The sequence below is a fragment of the Triticum urartu genome, chromosome 5, assembly GCF_003073215.2.
Source record: "Triticum urartu cultivar G1812 chromosome 5, Tu2.1, whole genome shotgun sequence".
In the NCBI taxonomy this organism is placed as follows: domain Eukaryota; kingdom Viridiplantae; phylum Streptophyta; class Magnoliopsida; order Poales; family Poaceae; genus Triticum; species Triticum urartu.
In genome coordinates, this window is record NC_053026.1 from 521990533 (window position 1) to 522014555 (window position 24023).

General features: G+C 46.8%; 1 protein-coding gene, 2 long non-coding RNA genes and 1 pseudogene across 5 annotated transcripts; 3 read left to right on the forward strand and 1 right to left on the reverse strand.

The window, feature by feature from the left end:
• The first annotated feature begins 798 nt into the window (after positions 1-798).
• Positions 799-937, forward strand: LOC125511831 (annotated as a pseudogene).
• A 4823-nt stretch (positions 938-5760) lies between these two features.
• Positions 5761-6893, forward strand: LOC125510337. Its single transcript, XR_007284551.1, has 2 exons — positions 5761-6468; positions 6581-6893. It is a non-coding gene; the product is annotated as an uncharacterized LOC125510337 (long non-coding RNA).
• A 1522-nt stretch (positions 6894-8415) lies between these two features.
• Positions 8416-10288, reverse strand: LOC125510338. Its single transcript, XR_007284552.1, has 2 exons — positions 9519-10288; positions 8416-9107 (listed from the first exon to the last, which is right to left on the reverse strand). It is a non-coding gene; the product is annotated as an uncharacterized LOC125510338 (long non-coding RNA).
• A 1328-nt stretch (positions 10289-11616) lies between these two features.
• On the forward strand, positions 11617-23274 carry LOC125510336. Of its 3 annotated transcripts, XR_007284550.1 has the most exons (4): positions 11617-13631; positions 13722-13943; positions 20118-20218; positions 22634-23274. XR_007284550.1 is itself a non-coding variant. In XM_048675491.1 (3 exons), exons 1-3 carry the CDS (start codon positions 13442-13444, stop codon positions 22735-22737), a joined length of 516 nt encoding a protein of 171 aa, XP_048531448.1. In that variant the 5' UTR covers positions 11719-13441; the 3' UTR covers positions 22738-23274. The 3 variants fall into 3 exon arrangements, 1 of the variants encoding a protein (XP_048531448.1); XR_007284549.1 differs by having other exon boundaries at positions 11691-13631; positions 20118-23274; XM_048675491.1 differs by lacking the exon at positions 20118-20218 and having other exon boundaries at positions 11719-13631.
• The last annotated feature ends 749 nt before the right edge of the window (positions 23275-24023 follow it).

A 24023-nucleotide genomic window follows, 5' to 3' on the forward strand; every position in this document is an offset into this window, starting at 1 on the left:
GTGCCCAAGATGATGAGTCGCAACTTTGACTACATTGCGATTTTTGTTAAAGTGTAGGCTAGTAGTTGTAGGAAACGTGACATGTTGTCACGTATATTGTGGCGTGTGTATATTGTAACTGGTGCAGGTTGTTAGTATAGATCAAGCCTTATCTTGTATAGCTTGGAGTAGGGGCAAAGTCTTGCAACAACCTGCGCCGCATGATGTAATCTTCTCTGAGTATTTAACACGTACGCGTCCCTGCCAGAAGGTATACGCTTCCACGTCTTTCTTCTTCTTTCATGGTAATCAGAGCTGCCCTCGAACTCATCCATGGTGACATCATCAAGTTCCTTCCATGTCTCGTCATTTGCTCACGCCGCCACAGAGAAAATCGGCAAGGGCAATCAAGCCCTGTGGCACGCAACTGTGCTCTCCGCCATCCGAGGGGCGCAGATGGAGCAGTACCTCGACGTCGAGCGGCCGCCACCACCGATGCAGATCGACGTAACCTCGTCTGATGGCAAGACCACGGCGAAGGAAGCAAACCCGGAGTTCCAAACCTGGTACGCGAAAGATCAGCAAGTTTTCTCATATCTTCTGACGACTCTCCCTCGTGAGATAGCCATCCAGGTTGCATCATGTCACACTTCGGCCGAGCTCTGGAATACGGTTGAGGGTATGCTTTCATCCCGCACCCGTTCCCAGACCACCAACGTCCGCATCGCCCTCGCCAACTTGCAGAAGGGCAACTCCTCCATCACGGAGTATGTTGGGAAAATCAGGTCCCTCTGCGATGAACTGATCGCAGCCGGGAAGAGGGTGGACGAGGATGACATCGTCTCCCACATCTTAGCTGGGCTCGAAGAAGACTTCGACCCGGTGGTTTCTGCTATGTTCTCTCGGGTGGAACCGGTGAGCGTGGCCGAGCTGTATTTACAGCTGCTCAGCTTCGAGATGAGGCTGAATCTTCGTGGTGGAGGGTCTCAGTCCTCTGCCAATGCTGCCACTCGAGGCTACAAGTTTGGCGGCGGAGGTGGTGATCGCGGCCGCAGACAGGCCGGCGCTGGTGGTGATCGCGGCGGTCGCAGCGGCGGCCGCGGCGGTCGCGGTGGACATGGCGGCAACGGCGGCGGCGGCAACTACAACAACAATGCCTCCGCGCCCAGGGTGCAATGCCAGATCTGTGGCAAGATGGGCCACCCAGCATGGAAGTGCTAGAAATGCTACGACGAGTCCTACCAAGGAGAAGAGAAGTCAGCCAATCTCGCAGCGCCACAGTATGGGGTAGACACCAACTGGTACCTTGACAGTGGTGCTACCGACCATATCACAGGCGATCTGGAGAAGCTGACCGTGCGAGACCGCTACCAAGGCAACGAGCAGATTCAAACCGCGAGTGGTTCAGGTACGGATATTAAACACATTGGTCATTCAGCCATTCACACCAAAGATCGTGATCTTTTTCTGAATAATATCCTTCATGTACCCGAAGCAAACAAAAGCCTAATCTCCGCTAGCCGTCTTGCCATTGATAATGACTCCTTTGTTGAAATTCATCCCTATTCTTTTCTTGTCAAGGAACGGGGAACGAGGAAGGTACTTCTTCGAGGCAGGGGTAGAAGAGGTCTCTACCCAGTTAGGCACACGGGAACCGACGTCAACAAGCAAGTGCTAAGTGCTACAAAGCTGTCTTCAGATAGGTGGCATCGACGTCTAGGGCATCCTTCTTCTGTTATTGTCAAGAAAGTCATTAGTCAAAATAATCTCCCGTGTGCTAGTTATCTCTAGTTATCTCAATAATGATTTGTATGTGACGCCTGCCAAAAAGGCAAAAGTCACCAACTTCCTTATCCAAATTCAATAAGTGAATCAAAGTTCCCTTTAGAACTTGTGTTCTCTGATGTGTGGGGTCCTGCTGTTGAAACAGTAGGAAGAAAGCAATATTATGTTAGCTTCATCGATGATTTTAGTAAATTTACATGGATCTATTTGATCAAACATAAGTCTGAGGTTTTTCAGAAATTTCATGACTTTCAGAATCTTGTGGAACGACAATTTGATCGTAAAATCCTTGCTCTCCAAATAGATTGGGGTGGGGAGTACGTTAGGCTAAATTCCTTCTTTACCAAGATAGGTATATCTCATCACGTCTCATGTCCTCACGCTCACCAACAAAACGGTTCAGCTGAGAGAAAACATCGACATATTGTCGAAGTTGGTTTGTCTCTTCTTGCCCAAGCTTCTATGCCTCTGAAGTTTTGAGACGAAGCCTTCATTGCTGCCACGTGCTTGATAAACCGTACTCCTAGCAATGTCATCAATTTTGAGACACCTTTTGAACGATTGCTTCATGAAAAACCCAACTATTCCATTCTCAGAATTTTTGGATGTGCTTGCTGGTCAAATCTTCGGCTATACAATAACCATAAACTCCAATTTTGATCCAAACAATGTGCTTTCCTTGGCTATAGCAATCTTCAAAAAGGATACAAATGTCTTGATATCTCCACTGGACGTGTTTACATATCCAGAGACGTGGTATTTGATGAAAACATCTTTCCCTTCTCTACCTTGCATCCTAATGCTGGCGCTCGTTTACGTGCAGAAATACTTTTGCAATCTCCGGAGTTATTAAATCCTACTGATCAAGGGGGTGAATATTATGCTAATGATCATCTGTTTAATAATCCTAACCCTCATGGAGACAGCGGTGAAAAAAATGCCAGTGAAAACAGCGCTCCGGCCTGTGATTTTATGCAGCAGCAGCAGAGAACTCCTGGCGCTGGACACGAGGCTGATACACCCTCGGGATCGGGCGCGCGCTGCCTAACGCGGTCACGGGATCCCAGGTGGATCTTCTGGTGGCCCCAGGATCCCCAGCGTCTCCAGATTCGCCATCTGCCACCTGGTCGGGCGGCGCGGACGCAAGCGCTCACCTCGAGGCGGGCCCGCGGTTGGACGCTCCCTCGCCTGCATGCGCCTCCTCGCCTCTGGTCGCCAGTTGTCGAGGCAGGACAGGCGGTACACCGCCTGAGACGCGCACACGAGCGGTGCGGGACGAGCCGGCGGGTCGCTTTCGCCGGTCCCACACACGCGGGATTCGAGCCCGGTGGCAGAGGGAGCCACCCCGATCCGGTCAGCTGCAGTACGAGGAGAAGGATCTTCTACGGGTGAGGACGTGTTGCCACGGATAACCACACGTGCTCAGAAAGGTATTTTGAAACCTACAAAATTCAAGGACGGTACAGTCAGGTATGAGAAGAACTTTAAGTTTGCAAACTTTGCTTCTTCTGGTGAACCTCAAAATTTGACAGAGGCACTAAGCAGTGAAAATGCACACAGAGTATGATGCACTTGTGAAAAACCGAACTTGGCACTTAGTTCCTTCAAAGCAAGGGAGAAATATCATAGACTGTAAGTGGGTGTACAAAGTTAAAAAAGACCTGATGGCACTATAGATAGATACAAGGCTAGATTAGTAACTGAAGGCTTTAAACAACGCTATGGGATTGATTATGAAGATACCTTTAGCCCTGTAGTTAAGGCTGCTACTATCAGACTTGTTTTGTCTATTGTTGTTTTCAGGGGTTGGAGTCTTCGCCAATTGGATGTACAGAATGCGTTCCTACACGGCGTTCTCGAGGAGGAGGTCTATATGAGACAGCCACCAGGTTATGAGTACCGTTCAAAACCACATCATGTGTGTAAACTGGACAAGGCTTTGTATGGTCTAAAACAGGCGCCCAGAGCCTGGTACCACGAGTTGAGTACAAAGCTACAACAACTTGGTTTCAAGGCATCTAAAGGAGACACGTCTTTGTTCTTCTTCAAAAAAGGGAAGGTGACCATGTTTATGTTGATTTATGTTGATGATATAATTGTTGCTAGTTCATCACAAGAAGCCACCTCAGCACTATTAAGAAATCTGAAAGGAGAATTTGCTCTTAAAGATCTAGGAGAGTTGCATTACTTCCTAGGCATTGAAGTAAAAAAATGTCATGATGGTATTATGTTAACTCAGGAAAAATATGCCAGAGACATAGTCAAGCGAGTAGGCATGAGAGACTGTAAACCCTCTAGTACTCCCATGTCTACCACTGACAAGCTATCTTTGCATGAAGGAGAACTGTTAAGTCCAGAAGAGGGAACTAAATACCGAAGCACAGTAGGTGCATTGCAGTATCTAACATTGACAAGACCAGATATATCATTTGCTGTTAATAAAGTTTGTCAGTTTATGCATGCTCCTACTTCTTTGCATTGGACAACTGTTAAGAGGATCATAAGATATATTCAAGGCAGTGCTGAAACAGGCTTAAAAATATGCAAGTCTCCTTCAACGGCAGTGAGTGCATTCTCTGATGCAGATTGGGCCGGGTGTCTAGATGATAGGAGATCAACTGGAGGTTTTGCAATTTTTCTTAGGTCAAATCTTGTATCCTGGAATGCAAAGAGACAGATCACAGTCTCACGTTCTAGCACTGAAGCAGAATATAAGTCTCTGGCAAATGCAACTGCTGAGGTAATGTGGATTGAAACTTTGCTTGATGAACTAGGGATTGGAAGAACACATGTGTCATGTTTGTGGTGTGATAATCTTGGGGCAACATATCTTTCTGCAAATCATGTGTTTCATGCAAGGACAAAACACAAAGAGATTGGAAGAACACATGTGTCATTTTGTTCAAGAAAGAGTTGCACAAAAACTATTGGATGTTCAGTTTATTCCAACAGGAGATCAAGTTGCAGATGGATTCACCAAGCCTCTTCAAGTCAGAAAACTACAAGCCTTCAAGCATGATCTAAACCTTGACACGTTAAGATTAAAGGAAGATGTTAAAGTGTAGGCTAGTAGTTGTAGGAAACGTGACATGTTGTCACGTATATTGTGGCGTGTGTATATTGTAACCGGTGCAGGTTGTTAGTATAGATCAAGCCTTATCTTGTATAGCTTGGAGTAGGGGCAAAGTCTTGCAACAACCTGCGCCGCATGATGTAATCTTCTCTGAGTATTTAACACGTACATGTCCCTGCCAGAAGGTATACGCTTCCACGCCTTTCTTATTCTTTCAATTTTGACACACTGGAGGCTGTGGAAGGAATGGAGTTCCAAATTAGAGTGCTGGATATGGTGCGTGAAGACATTCAGCAGGATGCATTTCCCACCTGGGCGACTAGTTTTGACCAAGCTTGTTTGTTCAAGCTCACGTGTAACTAGTTTTGACAATGCTTGTTTGTTCAGGCTCACGTGTATCCATGGCGGTTCTAGGAGAGCATCCTCTGGTTTTCAGTTCTAGTGCGCCTAGACTGGTAACCAGCTTGTATTTCTTTCCCATCTAATAAAGTTCGGTCAATGGCCCTTTGAGAGATGCACACAACCACACATATAAAAGAGAGAGAGAGAGAGTTCCTGAAGAAAAGAAATAAGAATTGGTTGAAGTTATGCGACCCCATCCATAATTAGTATTCCATTCGATCCGACATCTCACAAGCAAAGGTTTCAGATTTCAAAGACGTTGGTTTTCATCGGATGCATGCCATCTTAAAAGTACATGAATACTTTGTAAAATTTAATGAACATTTTTTTATCAAGATATGAGTAATTTTTAATTATATATTACTCTCATTTTTAATTAGATACACAAAACTAAAGTAAATATGTTAGAAACAGTCATGAAATAATATAAATAAATATCTTCCCCGCAAAAAATAATATAGTAATAAATAAATCGAAATATGTATGTGGCAACCGGAACCGTTTTTACAAAAATGCCACACCTTCCGTCCAAATCGCTAGAGCTCGCCATCTTTCCAAGCGCACTATCCAACCACCGGCACCCACGCGCTGTCCCTGCCCCTTCCCCGTCCCCGTATCCGGCCGACGCGCCGCCTCCTTTCCCTGGATCCGCCCGGAACCGATGCCGCCACTGCCTGCCGCCACCAAGCGTCGACGTGCGATCCCGCCGCCTATCTTTGGTATGCTGTCACGCCTCCCCTGCCATCTAGGCTGCCCCCGGCCTCGCCCAGCTCCTCTTCCGGCGACGACCCCCTGCCACACGCGCCGCCCCCGTCCCGACAACAAAACCGCGAAATCCAGCCAACCACCGCTTCCTGAACCGCCCCGCGCTCCGTCCGGGCAACCGCCGCCTCCCCACCACGTCCCGCTCGCCTCCCGACCAACCACTGCCTCCCCATCCCTTCGGCTTACCTGCAGCTGGGGGAGGTCTCGACCTGGAGCTGGAGGAGGTCTCGACCTACACCTGGTCGCGCGCGCCGCTGCCGCGAGGTCCACCACCTATAGTCGGCGCTACGACAACCACCCACCCGCCGCGCCGGCCAGCCCACACCAGTACCACCTGCATCCCGCCGACCCTCCGACCCCCAGCGAGCCGCTGCCCCTCCCTCTCTCGGGTCCGCCAGCCCCGGCGACGCGCGCCGCCGCCCACCAACCAGGATCCCGCCGCTTCAACTTGTTCTGAACAGGAGGTACCTACTCTTCGGCTAACCGATCGATTGATTCTTTGCGTCCGTCGGTTCGGCTGATTCCTAGATCGATCCATGTGCTCTATGTCTCCCAGACTAATTGGTGTTCTTGCAGCTGCAGTGCTGGGCGGCTCTGCTCCCGCGAGACTGCACTCAATCACGGTAGCTCCAGCTGAACTTCAGGTAGCAACTAAAATCAGAGGAGACAATAGTATTTTGGTTCTGGGCAACACATGCCTTTTCTTTTTTAGTACAACGAATGCCTTAATTTTGTTTCCAACGAATGCTAGTTTTTTGGCAAGCTAGCTAGCGTGCTGCTAGTTAGCAAATTACACGTCCGTGCTCCTTCATGGTACTGCTATCTGCTGCTATAATTCTCGTGGACCTTTCTTTTTTGGTAAGAAAAAAAGTAGTTTTGAAAAGAATGATATTTTGTCAGGTAGGTATCTCTCTCACTCGCAGTAAACTGCTCCTTGAAAATGTTCCCTATACTGATTTTGATAACTTAGGTACCATCACCGCAGTAATTTTGACCCTAAATTTTTGCTGAAAAATATAACCCTGGTGATTTTCTCTGTAAATAGTTGGTAATATAAGCACCAAGGACTAGATAACTTACACACAAACACCACAATAATTTTGAGTCACAACTAAAAAACATTGAAAACATACCTTCGATAATTTTTGTGTAAATAGCACGATAATATAAGCACCATAGATTTGATAACTTACGTCTGAAATATCACAATAATTTTTTGTTCGATGAAAAAACATTTATTGTAAACATACAATGGTAAATTTTGTGCACATAGCATATTATTTTAAGCACTGCGGACCTGTTAAACTGCCTACAAAAACCATGATAAGTTTTTGACCCCGGATTTTTTTTGTTCAAACATACCCCCACTAATTAAAAAAATCATGATAGTATAAGCAACTCATAACCGATAACTTACATACAAACACCATGATAACTTTTGCCCTACGAAAAAATTGTTGGAAAATATACTCTTGCTAACTTATTTGTACATAGTATGGTAATATATGCCTCACGGACCTGATAACTTACATCCAAACACCTTGGTAATTTTAACTAGGATAATAATCATTGCAAATTACCCTTGATAGCTTATGTGCAAATAACACGGTAATGTACATCCAAACACCGTGGTAATTTTGGATAGGGAAATGTTTTAGAGAATACTCGCGGTAATTTCTATGTAAATAGCATGGTAATTTAGACCTTGCAGACATACTAATTTACTTACAAAGGCTGCAGTAATTTTGACTAGTTGAAAATTTATTGAGAAAATAATTCCCGTTAATTTTTATGTAAATATAATGGTAATTCACGCACCGCAGACATGATAACTTACGAACAAACACCGTGCTAACTTTTGACTCTGAGAAAAAAGATGTTGAAACATACCCCGATAAATTATGTGTAAATAACACAGTAAGATACACACCGCATAATACTCGTACAAACACCACGACAATTTTTGACTCAGAGAAAGAGTTGTTGAAAACATTTCCCGTATAACCTTTGTGTAAATAGTATGATAATTTACTCATGCAGATCTGATAACTTGTGTATGAACATCATGGTAATTTTTATGATATGGGGGTGAAAAAATTGTTGAAAAGGTACACGCAGTACCTTCTATGTACCTAGCATGACGATTTACACACCGCAAACATGATAACTTTGGTACAAAACACCGTAATAAATTTGTCCAAGTGATTTTTTTTAATGAACACGTGATAACCTCTGTCTAAATAACGTGATAATTTACTCATCACAGATCTAATTACTTACATACAAACACCATGGTAACATTGACCTGGAGGGGGTGTTGAAAAATACACCCCCGATAAGTTATCTGCAAATATCATGGTAATATACGAAGCCGATACCTGATAATTTAAATACAAACAGAGAAAAAGCTATTGAGAAACATACCCCAAAAACTTGAGTGAGAAAAGCATGGCAACATTAGAATTTCGTACCTGATAACTTACGTGCAAACATCATGATATTTTACATCTTAAAAGGAGTAAAGAGGACGCCCGGGTTTGTGAACCATGTGAGACGTGCAGAAAAAATGATAAAACTAGGGTACATTGTTCTAAAACCCGTACAAATGAGGCTGCTAGTTTGAATTTTCAGTTACTAATCACTGCCTTTTTTGTTTATTCTTGTTTCAGAACGATATAACTAGTGTGTAAGTTGTACATAGTCAGATAAGTGGGCTAGCGTAGCTGGATGTTGTAGCTTAGTTTCGTATGAAAGGCAAGGGCCGACGCTTGGTTGGTGGTCTGGGCGGCGGATCCAGCGGCGGGGCAGACGGATCATGTCGGAGGAGCGCGAGGCTGACGGAGAGGTGGCGGGCCGGAGGCAGGGCGTGCTCCAAGGCGGCCCAGGTGACGGATCAATGGCCGCTCCTCTCGGTCGTCCTCCTCCCGACCGTAGGACAGGCAAGAGGCGGCTCTTGGTTGGTGGTCTGGGCGGCGGACCCGGCTGCTCCGGTCCAGCAGTGGGGCGGACGGATCGAGGTGGAGGAGCACGAGGCCGACGGATGGGTGGCCGGCCGGAGGCGGGGCGAGCTCCAAGGCAGCGGGGTTGTTCCATGGTGACTTCCCTATAGAAAACAAAGATTAGAAACAGAGAGAAGAAGAAGGTAAAAGCCGAGAGAGAGAGAGAAGGAGAGAGGGGGCAGCGACAGCTCCTAGGCTGGCCTGCTCGTGGCACAGCTGGAGCTCCTCTCCAGGCGCGGTCGGAAGCAGGGAGGCCAGGCTACTGGAGTGGCAAAAAGGGAGGATTTGCGAAGGGGGGATAGGAACGAGTGCGGTTGCGTGCTTTTGTTGTAAGAAGAAATATGTTTATTATCAAAATATAAATAGTACCACCTCGCTCCTTTGTAATCAATCTAATTAATTTATATACGGCGGCTGCTTGAGGCAGCAACAAGCAGTGAAGGAACATATTAAACTCAATGGAAGGCTACGAAGGAACATATTAAACACACAAGCCACACTCCTCAAACAATTACCAATGTACAAGTTGAAAATGCGTGTGTTGTGACACACGGTGTCACCAGTGGCTGTCGCCTGCCCCTTGGAGAGCAGCCTTGCAAAGCCCGCACCTTGCGCGAATGAAGATGAGAAAAGTGAGAGGGAGAGGAAGAATCGAGACGAGAGGATACGATTTCAGCGGTGGGGAACCAGGGGATAAGGCGTGTGCGCTGCCATACCCAAGCGGTGGGGCGGCTGAGCCATAGGTGTTAGCTCGGCTTCCTGCGAGGTTAGTCAGGCCCAAGTAGCTGGCCCGTGGTAACACATCCAAGTGTACGGTTTATCTAAAAAAAATCCAAATGTATGGGGTTTGCTTAAAAAATTCTAAGTGTACGAGGTCAATTCAAATTACGTGGTTGGATTGCTAGAGTACTAATTTGCACATGGTGCTTCTCAAAAAAGAAAATTGCACATGACCATGTAGTTTGATTATAAAAAAATCAAAAAAATATCGGTAGATCAAAATTTAACAACTTAATTTTATATTTCAATTGTCAAGGTTTTCAATTGTACACATCCATCGATCAAAAGGATGTAGCTTTTAAAATAATATCAAAGTGATTTTGTTAGCCGGAGAAAACGGTTACACAATATTAATGGCTGTATATTTTGATGGTATGCGCTATGATTACCTATGTGCTATTTATTATTTGTTTTGAATGAAGTTATATGGAAAAACACACTCTACTCATTTCTATCATTATTTGTGTTGCTCATGTGCATTGTCTTGGACACCGTGACCACTATCAATGAAAGCGGAAAGGAGCTTTAAGAGGTGACATAGGTGAGCATCGTGTTAGAGAAGATGGTGTGGACCTACGGAGGTCATGAGCCATACTTTTTGAAGTACATACATGCAATTTTTTTTCTCTCCCATTGCAACGCACGGGCATTTTTTGCTAGTCTATACCTATTATTAAAGCAAGGTGATATTCTTGGTTTCGTCCCGCTTAGGTGATTTCATTATTTTGAATTTTTAAAATTATTTTATTACCCGACGAGGTGGTACCGTTTCACATGAAAACATGCGCTACGCCCCAACCGGCTGGGCCTAGACCTTCCTGTGATGGGCCTGCTCCTGCCACCTTTGACAAAAGAGGTAAATACATCCGAAGTCATAGAACTTGCACGCGATGGTCAGTTTGGTGCACAAACTTGTGAAATACGTGTTTCTGGTCATCAAACTTGCACGAGCATTCATATACGGTCACATTTCATGTACACGAACGTATCCATGGCCTATGTGGCATTCCAGTGTGGCCAAGGCCCACTGTCATCCGCTGTAGCATCTAAATCTGCAGAGAAGCCTTTGCCTTTTTTTATTTTCGTATTAAGCCCCTAAAAATAAAATTAAAAAGCAAGCGATATGGGGTTTTGAAGCTGCAACGTGCCCTAGTAGTCTCACGTGTACAACCACCAGACTACTGACTATTCATGTCTATATAGCACGACTAATTTCTGTATCATATAAACATTGACTGAAAATAAATTTTACAAGAAATGTAACATGGAAAAAATGAGCACCGTGGCTCGATCATGTGACCTTGTGGTCAAGGTTAACTAAGATTACCACCGACAACACAACACGTCCAGATGTAAGAAAACAATTTATATTCTTGTGTTTGTGACATTCAAAAAATATTTATGTGTTACAAAAAAAGGTATGCGACATTTTAAAAAGTTTCAAAAACTTGTATTTAAAAAAATGTTAATCAACACAACCTGTCCAGATTAACATTTTTTCAAATACAAGTTTTGAAATTTATGTGTATTGAAACATATACTCCATATGATACACATATGTTTTGATGTTTTAAATACTCCAGTATACATCTATGTTATGATACATATATATATATATATATATATATATATATATATATTTATTTTAAATACTCCAGTATACATCTATGTTTGGAGTATTTTAAAAAATATATGCTTAATACTTTTGAAACATATGATTAACATTTTTTTCAAATACAAGTTTTGAAACTTTTTTCAACTATGTTTTTAACATTTTCGGATGGTACAAAACATTTTTAAGCTACACAAACAGTTTTATACATTGTATAGGCATTTAAAAAATGTCATGACCAGTTTTTTTGGAATGCACGAACATTTTTAAAATGCAACGTATCATTTTTAATTACACAAATGTGGTTTACAATGTTTAAACATTTTTTTAAATGTCACACACCTTTTTTGTAACACATAAACATTTATTAAATATCACAAACACAAAAATATAAATTTTTTTCTTACATAGAACAAGAAGGAATAACAACATGAAAAATATTTATCCCATTTGGATATGTTGTGTTTTCGAAACCCGGTGGTAATCTTAGTTAACATTGATCACGAGGTCACATAGTCGAGCCACGGTGCTCTCTTTTTTGGGGTTACATTTCTTGTAAAATTGATTTTTCGGCCATGTTTATATGATATAAAAATTATTTGTGCTACCTAGACATGAATGATCATTGGTTTGGTGGTTGTTAACCTGAGCCTAGTAGTGGCACGTCCCTAGTTTGTAACCGAACCATCCCTTGTTTTTTCATTTTATTTTAGGGGCTTTATACGTAAATAAAAAATAATTTTATTTTAGGGGCTTAATAAGTTAAAAAAATAGGTGTATAATACGTAAATAAAGAAAAAGTCTGCAGATCTACCATGCGTCGCGGGCTTACGGTGGGCCCTGGCCATGCTGGCATGCCACATAGACCACGGATACATCCGCGTACATGGAATGTGACCGTATATGAACGTTTGTGCAAGTTTGATGACCAGAAACACGTATTTTACAAGTTTGTGCACCAAACTGACCGTCACGTGCAAGTTCTATGACTCCTGGTGTATTTACCTCTTGACAAAAAAGATGAAAATATATGTTTGGTTTTGATATTGAACTCCCAACCTCTTGGTTGCTTTGGGGCACGAAGGCTATAGAATGTGCCATCCTAAGCATTCGTTTATCCAAAAATACCAATGTGAATTCTCGGTAAAGAATGTTTACATTACTCTTTTCTCTGTGTGTATATATAAAAGAAGTGGCCATTTTTTTGCAGATTGTGTTATTGCACAGAAAATTTGAGCTATTATGCATAATTTTTCAGTAGATCTAATAATCTAAACTTAATGTTGTTCAGTCAATTAGTTTACATGGAATCATACCGCCGTCTCGAGCTCACGCCACACGTTCCTCGATTGATCCATCCTTCCTTGTCAGTAGCGACCATTCTTCTACTACATAGTTCCTCAACCTGGCCAACCTTAATTGATAGGAACCATTGTTTTCTTCCGTTGCAACGCACGGGCATTTGTGCTAGTAATAATAAAACAGCTATTGCTTCTGGTGGTCCGTCGTAGTATTAGTTTTTCAAAAAAGCCCCTCGGTTTACATGAAATCAACCCCCGGTCCCTGCTTTAGTGGCATTCTGAGAAAACATTTCACTTTTACAAAACAAACCCTATAGTTATTTGAATTCAGTCCTTACCCTCCCCTTCATCTTATCCATTATGTCTTGAGCTGGCGGCCGCCGTGCCTCGCGCGGGAGGATGGAGGACGTTCGACGGGGCGTGTGCGGCGGAGACGGCGCGGCGAGGCGGGGCAGTGGTGGTGGTGGTGGTTGTCCGGCCATCGTGCCTCGCGTGGGGAGGATGGACGACGCTCGCCGAGGCATGTGCGGCGGAGACGGCTTCTGCCGCGCGTCGAGGTGGAGTGGTGGCGTTGGTTGTCGGCCAACATGAGGAGGCAGAGGCGGCCAAAGGCAATGAGGCATCGGCGTCGGCTAGCGAAGTGGCGGCCGGAGCAGAGGACGGCGAGAAGGCAGGCAAGGAGGCACGGGCGTCGGATATTCAAGGGGCGGTCGGAGGATAGGACGATGGGAGAAGTCGACCATGGATGCCGAGGTGTTTGCATCAGGTAAGCAGAGGCGACGATGGAGTGGCTTCGGCTTCAGCACTCGCGCTGGTGGTGGAGGGAGACCATGCCCGGAGGAGGCAGGGTGAGTACGTTGTGCACCAGCGCCGGACGCGAGCACGCGCCACTGTGAGCTGTCCACCACTGCCAGTCGTCTCCGGCCTGCACCGTAGTAGGCTTCTGAATCTCTGACGGACATCCTGCTCACGCGTTTGATTTCAATCTCTGACGGACATCCTGCTCCCGTGTCCTTCTCCAACAGATAAATCAATTGAGTCCCGACCCGGATTGGAATTCGCTGCTATAAGAAGGAAGTGTTTCTGGCCGGAATCTCCATCAGAAAATCCATCAATTCCCAGAATTCTGGGTCCAGAGAAGCATCATGTCGCCTTTGAGTTCGCTGAAGGAAGAAGCACCAAGTTCGCCGGAGGTAGAAGAACGTTTGTCGAGCCATCCAATATCGCCGACGGTGGCTACACCAGAGGTATGTGATGCCTCGACCACACTCAAAAACAGCCCTGCTGTTCCCCCTTCCCTTTATTCTTGAGATTGGTTGTAGCTAACTGAGTGCCCTCAAGCTTTTGTGTGTTCAGAGATTTATTCAGAGGTGGGTTTTTTAGAAAAGGAAGATGCACCCCCGGCCTCTGCATCTGGACAATGCATATAATCACTTTATTAATTATTAAGCACAAATGACCTTACAAAATAGTACATCAATAAACCTGAAGCCACCATCTAGGCAACATCTATTGCTACTCCTCCCCCTTTGATGCAGTGGTGTCGAATGTTCGAGCCTAATACCAAACAGACATCGCACCAAATGTTAACATCTAATGCCGGATGCCCCATCCTAGCCACATACCGGGACTGGGTCACACGCCAGTCCGGCGCACTCACCGAGGCTGCCGCCGCCTTCTTCCACCGATCCATCTCCAGAGCAGGTACTAACGCACAGACCTTGCCAGGCCTGCCGTCGACGCCACCATGGCGCCAGACAGCTCGACCACCCTGCGCTTGTCCATCCACCCGCATCCGTCATCGATATGCAGCTGCACCATGCCGCCACCACTCGTCGTCAATGACGCAGTAGATACAACGCTGCACCACCTGGCAACCTCCACACCATCGCCACTGCTGGAGCTACTCGGAGCCTACCATCCACAACATCTCTCCCCCGAACAGCAGTTCCTCCCAAGACGGCGCCTCCATGGAGGATACGACGTGCAGGACACCGCCATCGCCCAATCTAGACTGAATTTTGGACTTTCGTCCGGGAGGGGTTCTGGGGTGGATAGGGGGGACCTCGGCTTCTCCTCCAGGAAGGGTAACGGCGTCAAGCGACGTCGCCGATGCCGGGCCAAACACGCCGACCAAAGTTACCTCCAGTCCTCATCCTATGCCACCAAACCTCCGTGTACTCCGGATCCGGCAAGCCACGATCCGAAACCCGCGAAGATGAAAGAGACATGGGGCTCAACCCACCAGAAAGGAGGATCGAGAAGAACTCCTTGTAGATCTCCAGATGCTGAATCCAACGATCCGACATGGCCAGCGATGATCATCACCACCCCGCGGCGGCCGACGGAGTCCGAAGAAAGGATCCAGAAGGATCCGACGGCACCCGCGACCACCGGTCAGGCCAATGCAGCCACCACCTCACGACACGCAGGTCGCCACCGTCGCGCCGCGCACGACGCCGATGGGAGACCCGCCCTGTAACACCCATGATGCGGCTATATCTCCCACGTGTCGGAGCACGACTTAGAGGCATAACCACATAGTAGGCAAGTCGCAAGAGGGGTAATCTTTACACATCCCATGTACTGAATAAGAAAGGGATAAAGAGTTGGCTTACAATCGCCACTTCAAACAATACATAAATATCATACAATATCGCGAATACAATCAAGGTCCGACTACGGAACCAAAATAAATAAAGACAACCCCAAATGCTAGATCCCCGATCGTCCCAACTGGGCTCCACTACTGATCGACCGTAAAAGAAACAAAACAAGGAACAAGATCTTCATCGAGCTCCCACTTGAGATGGGTTGCGTCGCCTGCACTGGCATCATCGGCACCTGCATCTGTTTTGGAAGTATCTGTGAGCCACGGGGACTCAGAAATCTCACACCCGCGAGATCAAGACTATTTAAGCTTATGGATAGGAAAAGGGTAGTGAGGTGGAGCTGCAGCAAGCACCAGCATACGCAAAAGAGAGCGAGAAGAGAAGCAAAGTATGATCTAGAACTAAGAATGATCAAGAAGTGATCCTGAAGCTACTTACGCACAAGCATAACTCCAAAACCGTGTTCACTTCCCGGACTCCGCCGAAAAGAGACCATCACGGCTACACACGCGGTTGATGCATTTTAATTAAGTCAAGTGTCAAGTTCTCTATAACCGGACATTAACAAATTCCCATATGCCCATAACCGCGGGCACGGCTTTCGAAAGCTCAAAACCCTGCAGGGGTGTCCCAACTTAGCCCATTACAAGCTCTCACGGTCAATGAAGGATATTCCTTCTCCCAGGACGACCCGATCAGACTCAGAATCCCGGTTACAAGACATTTCGGCAATGGTAAAACAAGTCCAGCAAAGCCGCCCGAATGTGCCGACAAATCCTGATAGGAGCTGCACATATCTCGTTCTCAGGGCACACCAGATGAGCAATCCGTACAACTAAAACCAACCCTCAAGTTTCCCCGAGGTGGCGCTGCAAGGGGCTCTAGTTTGGTCCAACACTCAGAGGAGCACTGGCCAAGGGGGGGGGTTAAAATAAAGATGACCCTCGGGAGCGCGACTCCCAAGGAAAAAGTAGGTGGTGGTGAGGAAAATGGTAAAACCAAGGTTGGGCCTTGCTGGAGGAGTTTTATTCAAGGAGAACTGTGAAGGGGTTCCCATTATCACCCAACCGCGTAAGGAACGCAAAATTAAGGAATATAACACTGGTATGACGGAAACTAGGGCGGCAAGAGTGGAACAAAACACCAGGCATAAGGCCGAGCCTTCCACCCTTTACCAAGTATATAGGTGCATTAATTAAATAAGAGATATTGTGATACCCCAACAATAAACATGTTCCAACAAGGAACAAACTTCATCTTCACATGCAACTAGCAACGCTATAAGAGGGGCTGAGCAAAGCGGTAACATAGCCAAACAACGGTTTGCTAGGACAAGGTGGGTTAGAAGCTGAACATTGCAATATGGGAGGCATGATAAAGCATGTGGTAGGTATCGCGGCATAGCAATAGAGCGAGCATCTAGTAAGCAAAGATAGAAGTGATTTCGAGGGTATGGTCATCTTGCCTACAAAGTTCTCTGAGTTGATGAAAGCGTGATCCTCGTAAGCATACTCAACAGGTTCCACGATCAGGAACTCGTCTCCTGGATCTACCCAAGACAAGCACAGAAGCAAAAGACCAATAATCAAACATGGTGCAATGCGCAAGCAACATGATGCAAAACAAGACATGATATGCGAGATGTGATATGCAATGCATATGCATGCTTCGGAAGGGAAAGATTGAATCAGGCCTCAACTTGGCAAACCAAGAGTGCCGCTGGAAAGATGAGATGGTTCCAGTCGAAAACGATATAAAGATCGCCGGAATCGGAGACACGGTTTGCAAATGGCAAGCAAAACAATAATGGCACAAATCTGCGATTAAGAGCACAATGCTATCTAAAATGCAACGAGAAACTAAGCCACTGCACTCCAACATGGCAACTAAGTACATGGCAGTGATCTACTCAAGATGCTTGACAAAAGATGAACACTGAGCTACGGCTAAATCACAAGATAGCAGGTTCGAACAAGCATGGCAATATTGCAAAAGATATCAGCATCACAGACTTAGTGAAAATAACAACATGCCAGGAATTAACATCAGGAAGCAAAGTTCAGAGCAAGCTAACAACATGCTACAGGAAAAGATTATAGAAAACAAAAGCATAGCATGAATCTACTCAAAGCACATAACAAAAGTCCCTTACTGACCATAAGCCAAAAAGGATTAGAAGATATGATGGCACCCAGGTAAACATAGTAAGTTTCGTTAGCAGATTCAGACTTAGCAGAAAAACTTGGCATGGCATAACCAGAATTATGAAGGCATGTTTGCGAGCTCGAATCACTCATCACAAGGCATTGCATGACAAGCTAAACATACTACCAGCAAGAAGACATGTTCATGAAGCTAACCAAAGCAAGCACAAACTCATAGCATGCATGGATCAACTACAACGACCTTGGCAAAATTGATTAACATGTAAACAATCTGCCAGAAACATTTTATATCAAAAGTAGAGCAAGATTGAGTCATCCTAGGGCACTCCATAAATGCAAATAGGGACACGGATGGATAGAGCACATCCATATGTCCAAAACATCCTTACTGAACATACTCAAAAGAAGCATGGATCTCACTATAGCAACATGAATACATGGCATAAAAATAACAGCAGACAAAGACTTAGTGAAATTCTAAATATCTGAAATCAGCAATATCACGAGAGCTACTTTGCATGCTTGTGGTAGTCACCACATTGATCACAAAAATACATGACATACAGCCCTGTAAAGATGGAATGGCATAGCCCAAAACACATGTAGAGCTAATGCCCATATGCAGCACACACTAATCATGGCAAAAATGACAAAAGCTCATAATCTGCCAAGAATCAGCACCTAACATTTTATAGCACTCTTGCACCCATGATTTGGGCATCAAGATGGACTCAAACAAGCATGATGCAATGGAACAAAATGAAGAGCACATCCAGATGAACATTTTGATATACTACACGCATAAAACGGAGCAGCACACACAAAGTTATGGCATGTTGAACAGGTGCATAAAATTGCACGGATTTGGGACTTGGCAGAAATTTAGACCTCGCGGGAACCGGGACGAGGAGGACCCGGGACGAGAAGATCCGGGAGGGGCGAGGGTGCCTTTTTGGTTCTCGGGGTTGGTGGATCTCATCCACCTTCCCCAAATACGGCGAGGGTGCGGCCTCCGGCGAGGCGAGGTGGGCGCTCCGGCGAGCTGACGAGGAGGCGGGGAGAAGGGGCCCCGGGCGGTGACGTGCGTGCAAAGGGTGGCGGCGGCGAGCAAGTGTGGCGGCGCGGGTCGGCAGTTGAAGCGGCGGCGTGGCGCGGCAGTGAAGACGGCGGGCGGCGCACAACGCAGGCAACGACGAAGGCCGGCGAGGTGGAGATCACCGGCAGCGAGCGGCGTGATGGCGCGAGGAGGCGGCGGAGGAGGGAGCCGGGCGGCGCTCGGGGCAGGGCGCCTGCGGAGCGCGGCGGCGACGAGATGGGCCGGGAGGGCCCGACCCGGGCCTCGGCGTGCCGCGGCGGGTGCGGTGGAGAGAGGAGGCGCGGGCGAGCTGACGTGGCGCGATGTAAGTGGGCGAGGGCGCCGGCGCGATGACGTGGCGTCCCCTCATTGGTCGGAGTGAGGTGGCCGGCGGACATGTCCGTCGGCGGCGATTTTTGTCCGGTGGCGCGAGAGGAGCGGGGCTAGGGTTTCATCCGTGAAAATTTCGGGGGAGAGGACATATATATAGGTAGAGGGAGTTAGGAGAGTCCAAATGAGGTGCGGTTTTTGCCCACGCGATCGTGATCGAACGGCCGAGAGGATGGAGAGGGTTTGGCTGGGTTATTGGGCCACTTTGGAGGGGTGTTGGGCTGCAACACACACGAGGCCTTTGCGGTTCCCCGGTTAACCGTTGGAGTATCAAACGAACTCCAAATGGCACGAAACTTGACAGGCGGTCTATCGATGGTGTACCAAGGCCGCTTGGAAAATCTCGGTCCATTTCGAGAAAGTTTAACACCAGCACCGGAAAAAGAACAAAAGGAGGCACTGGAGGACGTAGAAGTGTCGGATTGAGAAACGGACAACGGGAAAAATGTTCGGATGCATGAGACGAACACGTATGCAAATGAGATGCACATGATGACATGATATGAAATGCATGACACGCAAACAAATGACAAGGCAACAACGGCGAATAACTGGAAGACACCTGGCGCAACGGTCTCGGGGCGTTACACGCCCGCCGCGCCGCCGGACCCCACGTTCGCCCGGCGTTCCTCTGGATCCCGCTGTCCCGCGCCAGCCAAGACGGAGAGGATGGGGAGAAGCTCCGCTGCCGCCCAGCCGGCCAGGCTTCGCCCGACGGCGCTATGGACGGCGGCGAGGAGGGGGAGAGGAGGAGGAGACTCGAGGGGCGGCGGCTAGGGTTTTCCCCCCGGGTCGCCCGCGAGGGCGACGTGAGGGGCGATAAGACGGTCAGAGATGGTAACTGAGCACTAGGTTGTTATCTGTGTTGTCTGATTTTTGCCATGCACTGTGGGCTGTGGCTGGACATGGTGTTGGCAAATACACTAGAGATCATGGGCTGAGACAATACAATAGAGATCATGTCGAGGCTGGAAAATTTGCTTAACTTGTGGTGCCCGTGTTCCTTCTCACAGTAGTTGTTTTATGTGGTGAAAGTTTTAGAGCCCAAATAACAGTTATGCTGTTCCAGGATTTCAGTCCAAGCAGATTTATGTTTTGCAAGAATTAGTGTACTTACATGCAGAACCAATTTTTCGTAGATAAGTGCTTACAAGATTTATGTGGTTAATATTTCTGCAGAGTTTACAAACAAGAGTGAAACCTATAATGATGAGTGATGATTATGGTATTGATTACTGGATCAATAATGCATAGCAAGGAAGCTATTTTACTGGAAAAAAGTAAGTCCAGTCTTAAACTTAGTAAATCGTTGGGTGGATCAGATAGGATGTGGCTTAAACCTTCGCTGCTCCCTGCCATTTAGTACTGGCTGGAGTCTGTTTGAGCTGACCAATGTGGAGCAGAGTGGCAATGGAGATACCCAGTCTCACATGCTTTATTCTTCTTCATGTAGTATAACAGAGCTTGGTTGAAGCTAACTGTGCCTTCAGTCAGTCCCTTGATCTTTTGTGTGTTCAGAGATTTATTTAGAGATGGTAAAATAAAGATCTTGATGTATCGACGGTTTGCGGTCATGGGGCTGTTCTGTTACAGTTCAGGATACTCAATTTCCTCCTGCTCATATCATCGTCTCCCTGTAATGTGATGTAGCACAGTACTATGCACTTCAGCACTAAGCCCAGAACCTAGCTAGCTTACTTGAGGGTCAGCTCCGGATTTTGTCGATTATGTTTGTGTATAATTTGTGAGTGGCTGCAGAGAGCAAATTAACAAGTTAATTAATACGAACCTGTTTTTTCTCTACGGTCCTCTGAACATACTCGCTATAAGAACACTAATTACAAGAATTTGAGGATGCCAGGTGTTTAAGATATTTGATGAATTTCCCTCCGGAGTGGACCTGACATAGTTCGGACAGAGTATGGACTAGAAGGCGGAGGAAATAAAAATTAGGCGGTCGAATTGGTTGTATCTACCATGTACGTCTTTTTTTAGAAAAAGCGATGCATGCAACCATTTTATTAATTATTCACACAAAACTTTATAAAGTCATACTAACAGTAAGATTAAAACCATCGTCTAACAACATCTGTCGCTACTCCTATCCAGTTGATGAAGGGATGCTGACTGGGTCTAATACCAAACAAACCTCACAACCAAACCTAACATCTAAGACCCGAGGTCCCAACCAGGACACCTGCCGGGTATGAGGCCGCCGCAGCCAACTGCCACCAATCCATCTTCAGTGTTGTACTGCTGCATCAACCTTGCCAGGCCTGCCGTCGACGCCACCATGATGCCAGACAACGCCACCATCCTGCGTGTGTCCATCCACGCGCGCCATCGCCGAAACTCCGCAGCGCCATGCCGCCGTGATCCGTTGTCGGCCTTGCGGTAAATGTAACACCGCTCCTCCTCTTGCCACCTCCATCCATCACTTGCTTCAAAACGATGCCCCCAGGAGAGAAAGCGATACAGAGAACGCCATCATCATCCGATCCGGGAGACCCAGATCTAGGGTTTCCCTCGGAGCATCCTGAGCCTGATGACGCAAACTGCAACGACGATGCCTCGACAAGGAAATGACATCAAAGACGCCGCCATCATCCGCCATGACCGTAGTCTGCACGATTTTCATCGGCACTTGCGCCACCGGGCGTGCGCCGTCGGCGTCGCTGGTCCCTTCAACGGGAGCAAATTACAAAACGATGCCCTGAAGAGGGACTACGATGCAAAAGCACCACCATTGCTCGATCCCAAGGAGATCTAGGGTTTCCCCCCGAAGTTGTCCGCGCCGTCAAGGACCAAACAAGGATGGAATCTGCAGATCCGCCCAGCTGCCGACGTGCTGCACCCGCCATCGCGCCGACCATGACCCGGAGACCAAGCCCGCGCCTGGGCCCTGACCCGGTTGTGCCGCCGCCGTCCACCACACGAGGGCGAGTCGGGAGGAGGCAGCACTGTATGCCTTAAATGGGGGAGAATTTTACTTCCCCGCCCTCTGCACCAACTAGAGATGCATACGACCATTTTAGTATGAGTAACAAGATAAACATGGTCCTCAGAAATTTTTAAATGAGTATGAAGATAAATGAGTAAGAAGATATTTTTTGATGAGTGGTTTCACCACACACCAAACTTGATCGTCAATAAATGAAGGAAAACCCCTGTGCATCACCTGTCAATTCTAGAAATTGAACTCGGATCGTTAGGCTACACAACCGCATACCCAACCACTCAACCAAGGCTCCCATGTACGTCTGGTGAGCTTTTTTCCCATCGGATGTTACTCATGGTAGTCACAGGTGCACTTGCTTTGAGATGTGAGGTGTTATAATGGCGTCCTTTATGGGACTTTCTAAGACGTGTTGACAAGCCCGGGGCTTAGTCAGGGATGATAATGAATGGTTCAAGATTTTCGAAGTAGCTATTGTATGGGCTACTAATTTTCAGTTGCGGTATCTCTTTATGACAATTTTGTTGCACTATGAAATTACAAGTGGCCCTGCGCTGTTTGACCCAGCAAGGCAGAATATATATCTTCCTCATTTTACAAAACATATCTTCCCTATTATGATTTTAATTAGTTGGGATTCTTACGGTGGTAATCTTCCTCTTTTTGCAACATAGGTCTTTTTACCTCTTCTATTTTGTATCACATTCTATTAAATAAATGGAATTCTTATTTGTTGCAGGAGAACCGGTTGTGGACGAAGTGCAGATGTTCAAAGTTTCAGTACAGCAGCTTCATTTCGGTTGCAAAGCTTGCTTAAGTAACTTGGTTAGAATGGTCCAATAGTTCATCGTCTCTGAGCGCTGCATACAAAAAATCAGGTTATGGATTTTGGTGGCTGTCTTTCTTATTCTCATGACTGTTTGCTTAATTTCTTTTGATGATCTCTTTACACGACTTTCAGATTGAGCCCATTTGCACCTGTCAATCTTATAGACATATATGTGGCTGGCTACACCTATCCCTCTACTACCACAGTTACCGTCTTACTATCTGTATTAGCCAAATTGTTCCAGGTCTTTCTAACTCTTTCATGGACATCTTCTATGAACCAGAGCACACTGTTCTTGTCAGGGACCTTCCTAGCCCATACATATACTGGGCTGGCCCTTGGATATCACATGGGCCAGGCCTGCCTGTGCATTACCGACTGCTACGGGTTACAAGTGCTGGGAGAGGAAGCAACGAAGAATCTATCCAATGGATCAACGAATCGGCGGCGGTGGCTACCTCTTTCCCCTTCCTCCTCCTTCCCCCAATTCTTGTATCCAGACTTGTAATCTCTAAATTGCTATCTGGGTTCGTGACAAGAACTTTTTTTCTTTTGAATTTTCACGCGGGGGGGGGGGGGGGGGGGGGGGGGGGGGGGGGGTGTCCCACCTGAATATATTGATCACTATGTGCTAAACTCCCAGATAGTTATAAACACCAAACACCAACTTTACATGAGGGACGAGAAGAGCATCACGTAGGCAATGCCGAGAACGCACGCACCCATCCCTCTATGTGTGATCGACGAGCTTCAGACTGCCGATCACGCCAGAGGACCGCGTCCTCCCTACAGCAGTAAAGCAGGCGAGCAAGGGACGGCGGCAAGCGTTGAAAAACAATCGCGTTCCGGTGTTTCCAAAGCTGCCAGCAGCATAGCATGACGAACTCGACCTCCAACTTAACATTTGTCGCCACCGCAGCAGCAAGAACGCCGAGCTTGCAGACCGTAGCACCATCGACAACGACCTGGATATGCCTCCAGAACGCCACCGCGAACGGGCAGGAGAAGAGCATGTGGTTAGCAGTTTCCAGAGCAGCAGAGCAGAGTGGACAGCCGACATCTTCAGCATCGACAATGTGTTTTCGAAGCAGGACGTCCCTCGTGTGGACGCGTCTTGCACCAGCAGCCAGCAGAAAAACTTCACCCGCGAGGGCGCGCGCGCCTCCCAGATCATGGAAGCGAAGCCAGCGGTCACCCCGCCAAACCACAGCAGCCTGTACGCGGAGCTGGACGACAGGGCGCCTTTAGGCGCAGCGGCGTGCAGAAGTTTCCTCTCACCCCCCCCCCCCCCCCCCCTTCG

Coding starts and splice junctions, on each gene's coding strand:
- LOC125510336 (XM_048675491.1), top strand. CDS start 13,442: ATGCCGAGGTGTTTGCATCAGGTAAGCAGAGGCGACGATGGAGTGGCT. Junction 13,632..13,721: donor CGTCTCCGGCCTGCACCGTA/GTAGGCTTCTGA, acceptor CTTCTCCAACAG/ATAAATCAATTGAGTCCCGA. Junction 13,944..22,633: donor CGACGGTGGCTACACCAGAG/GTATGTGATGCC, acceptor TATTTGTTGCAG/GAGAACCGGTTGTGGACGAA.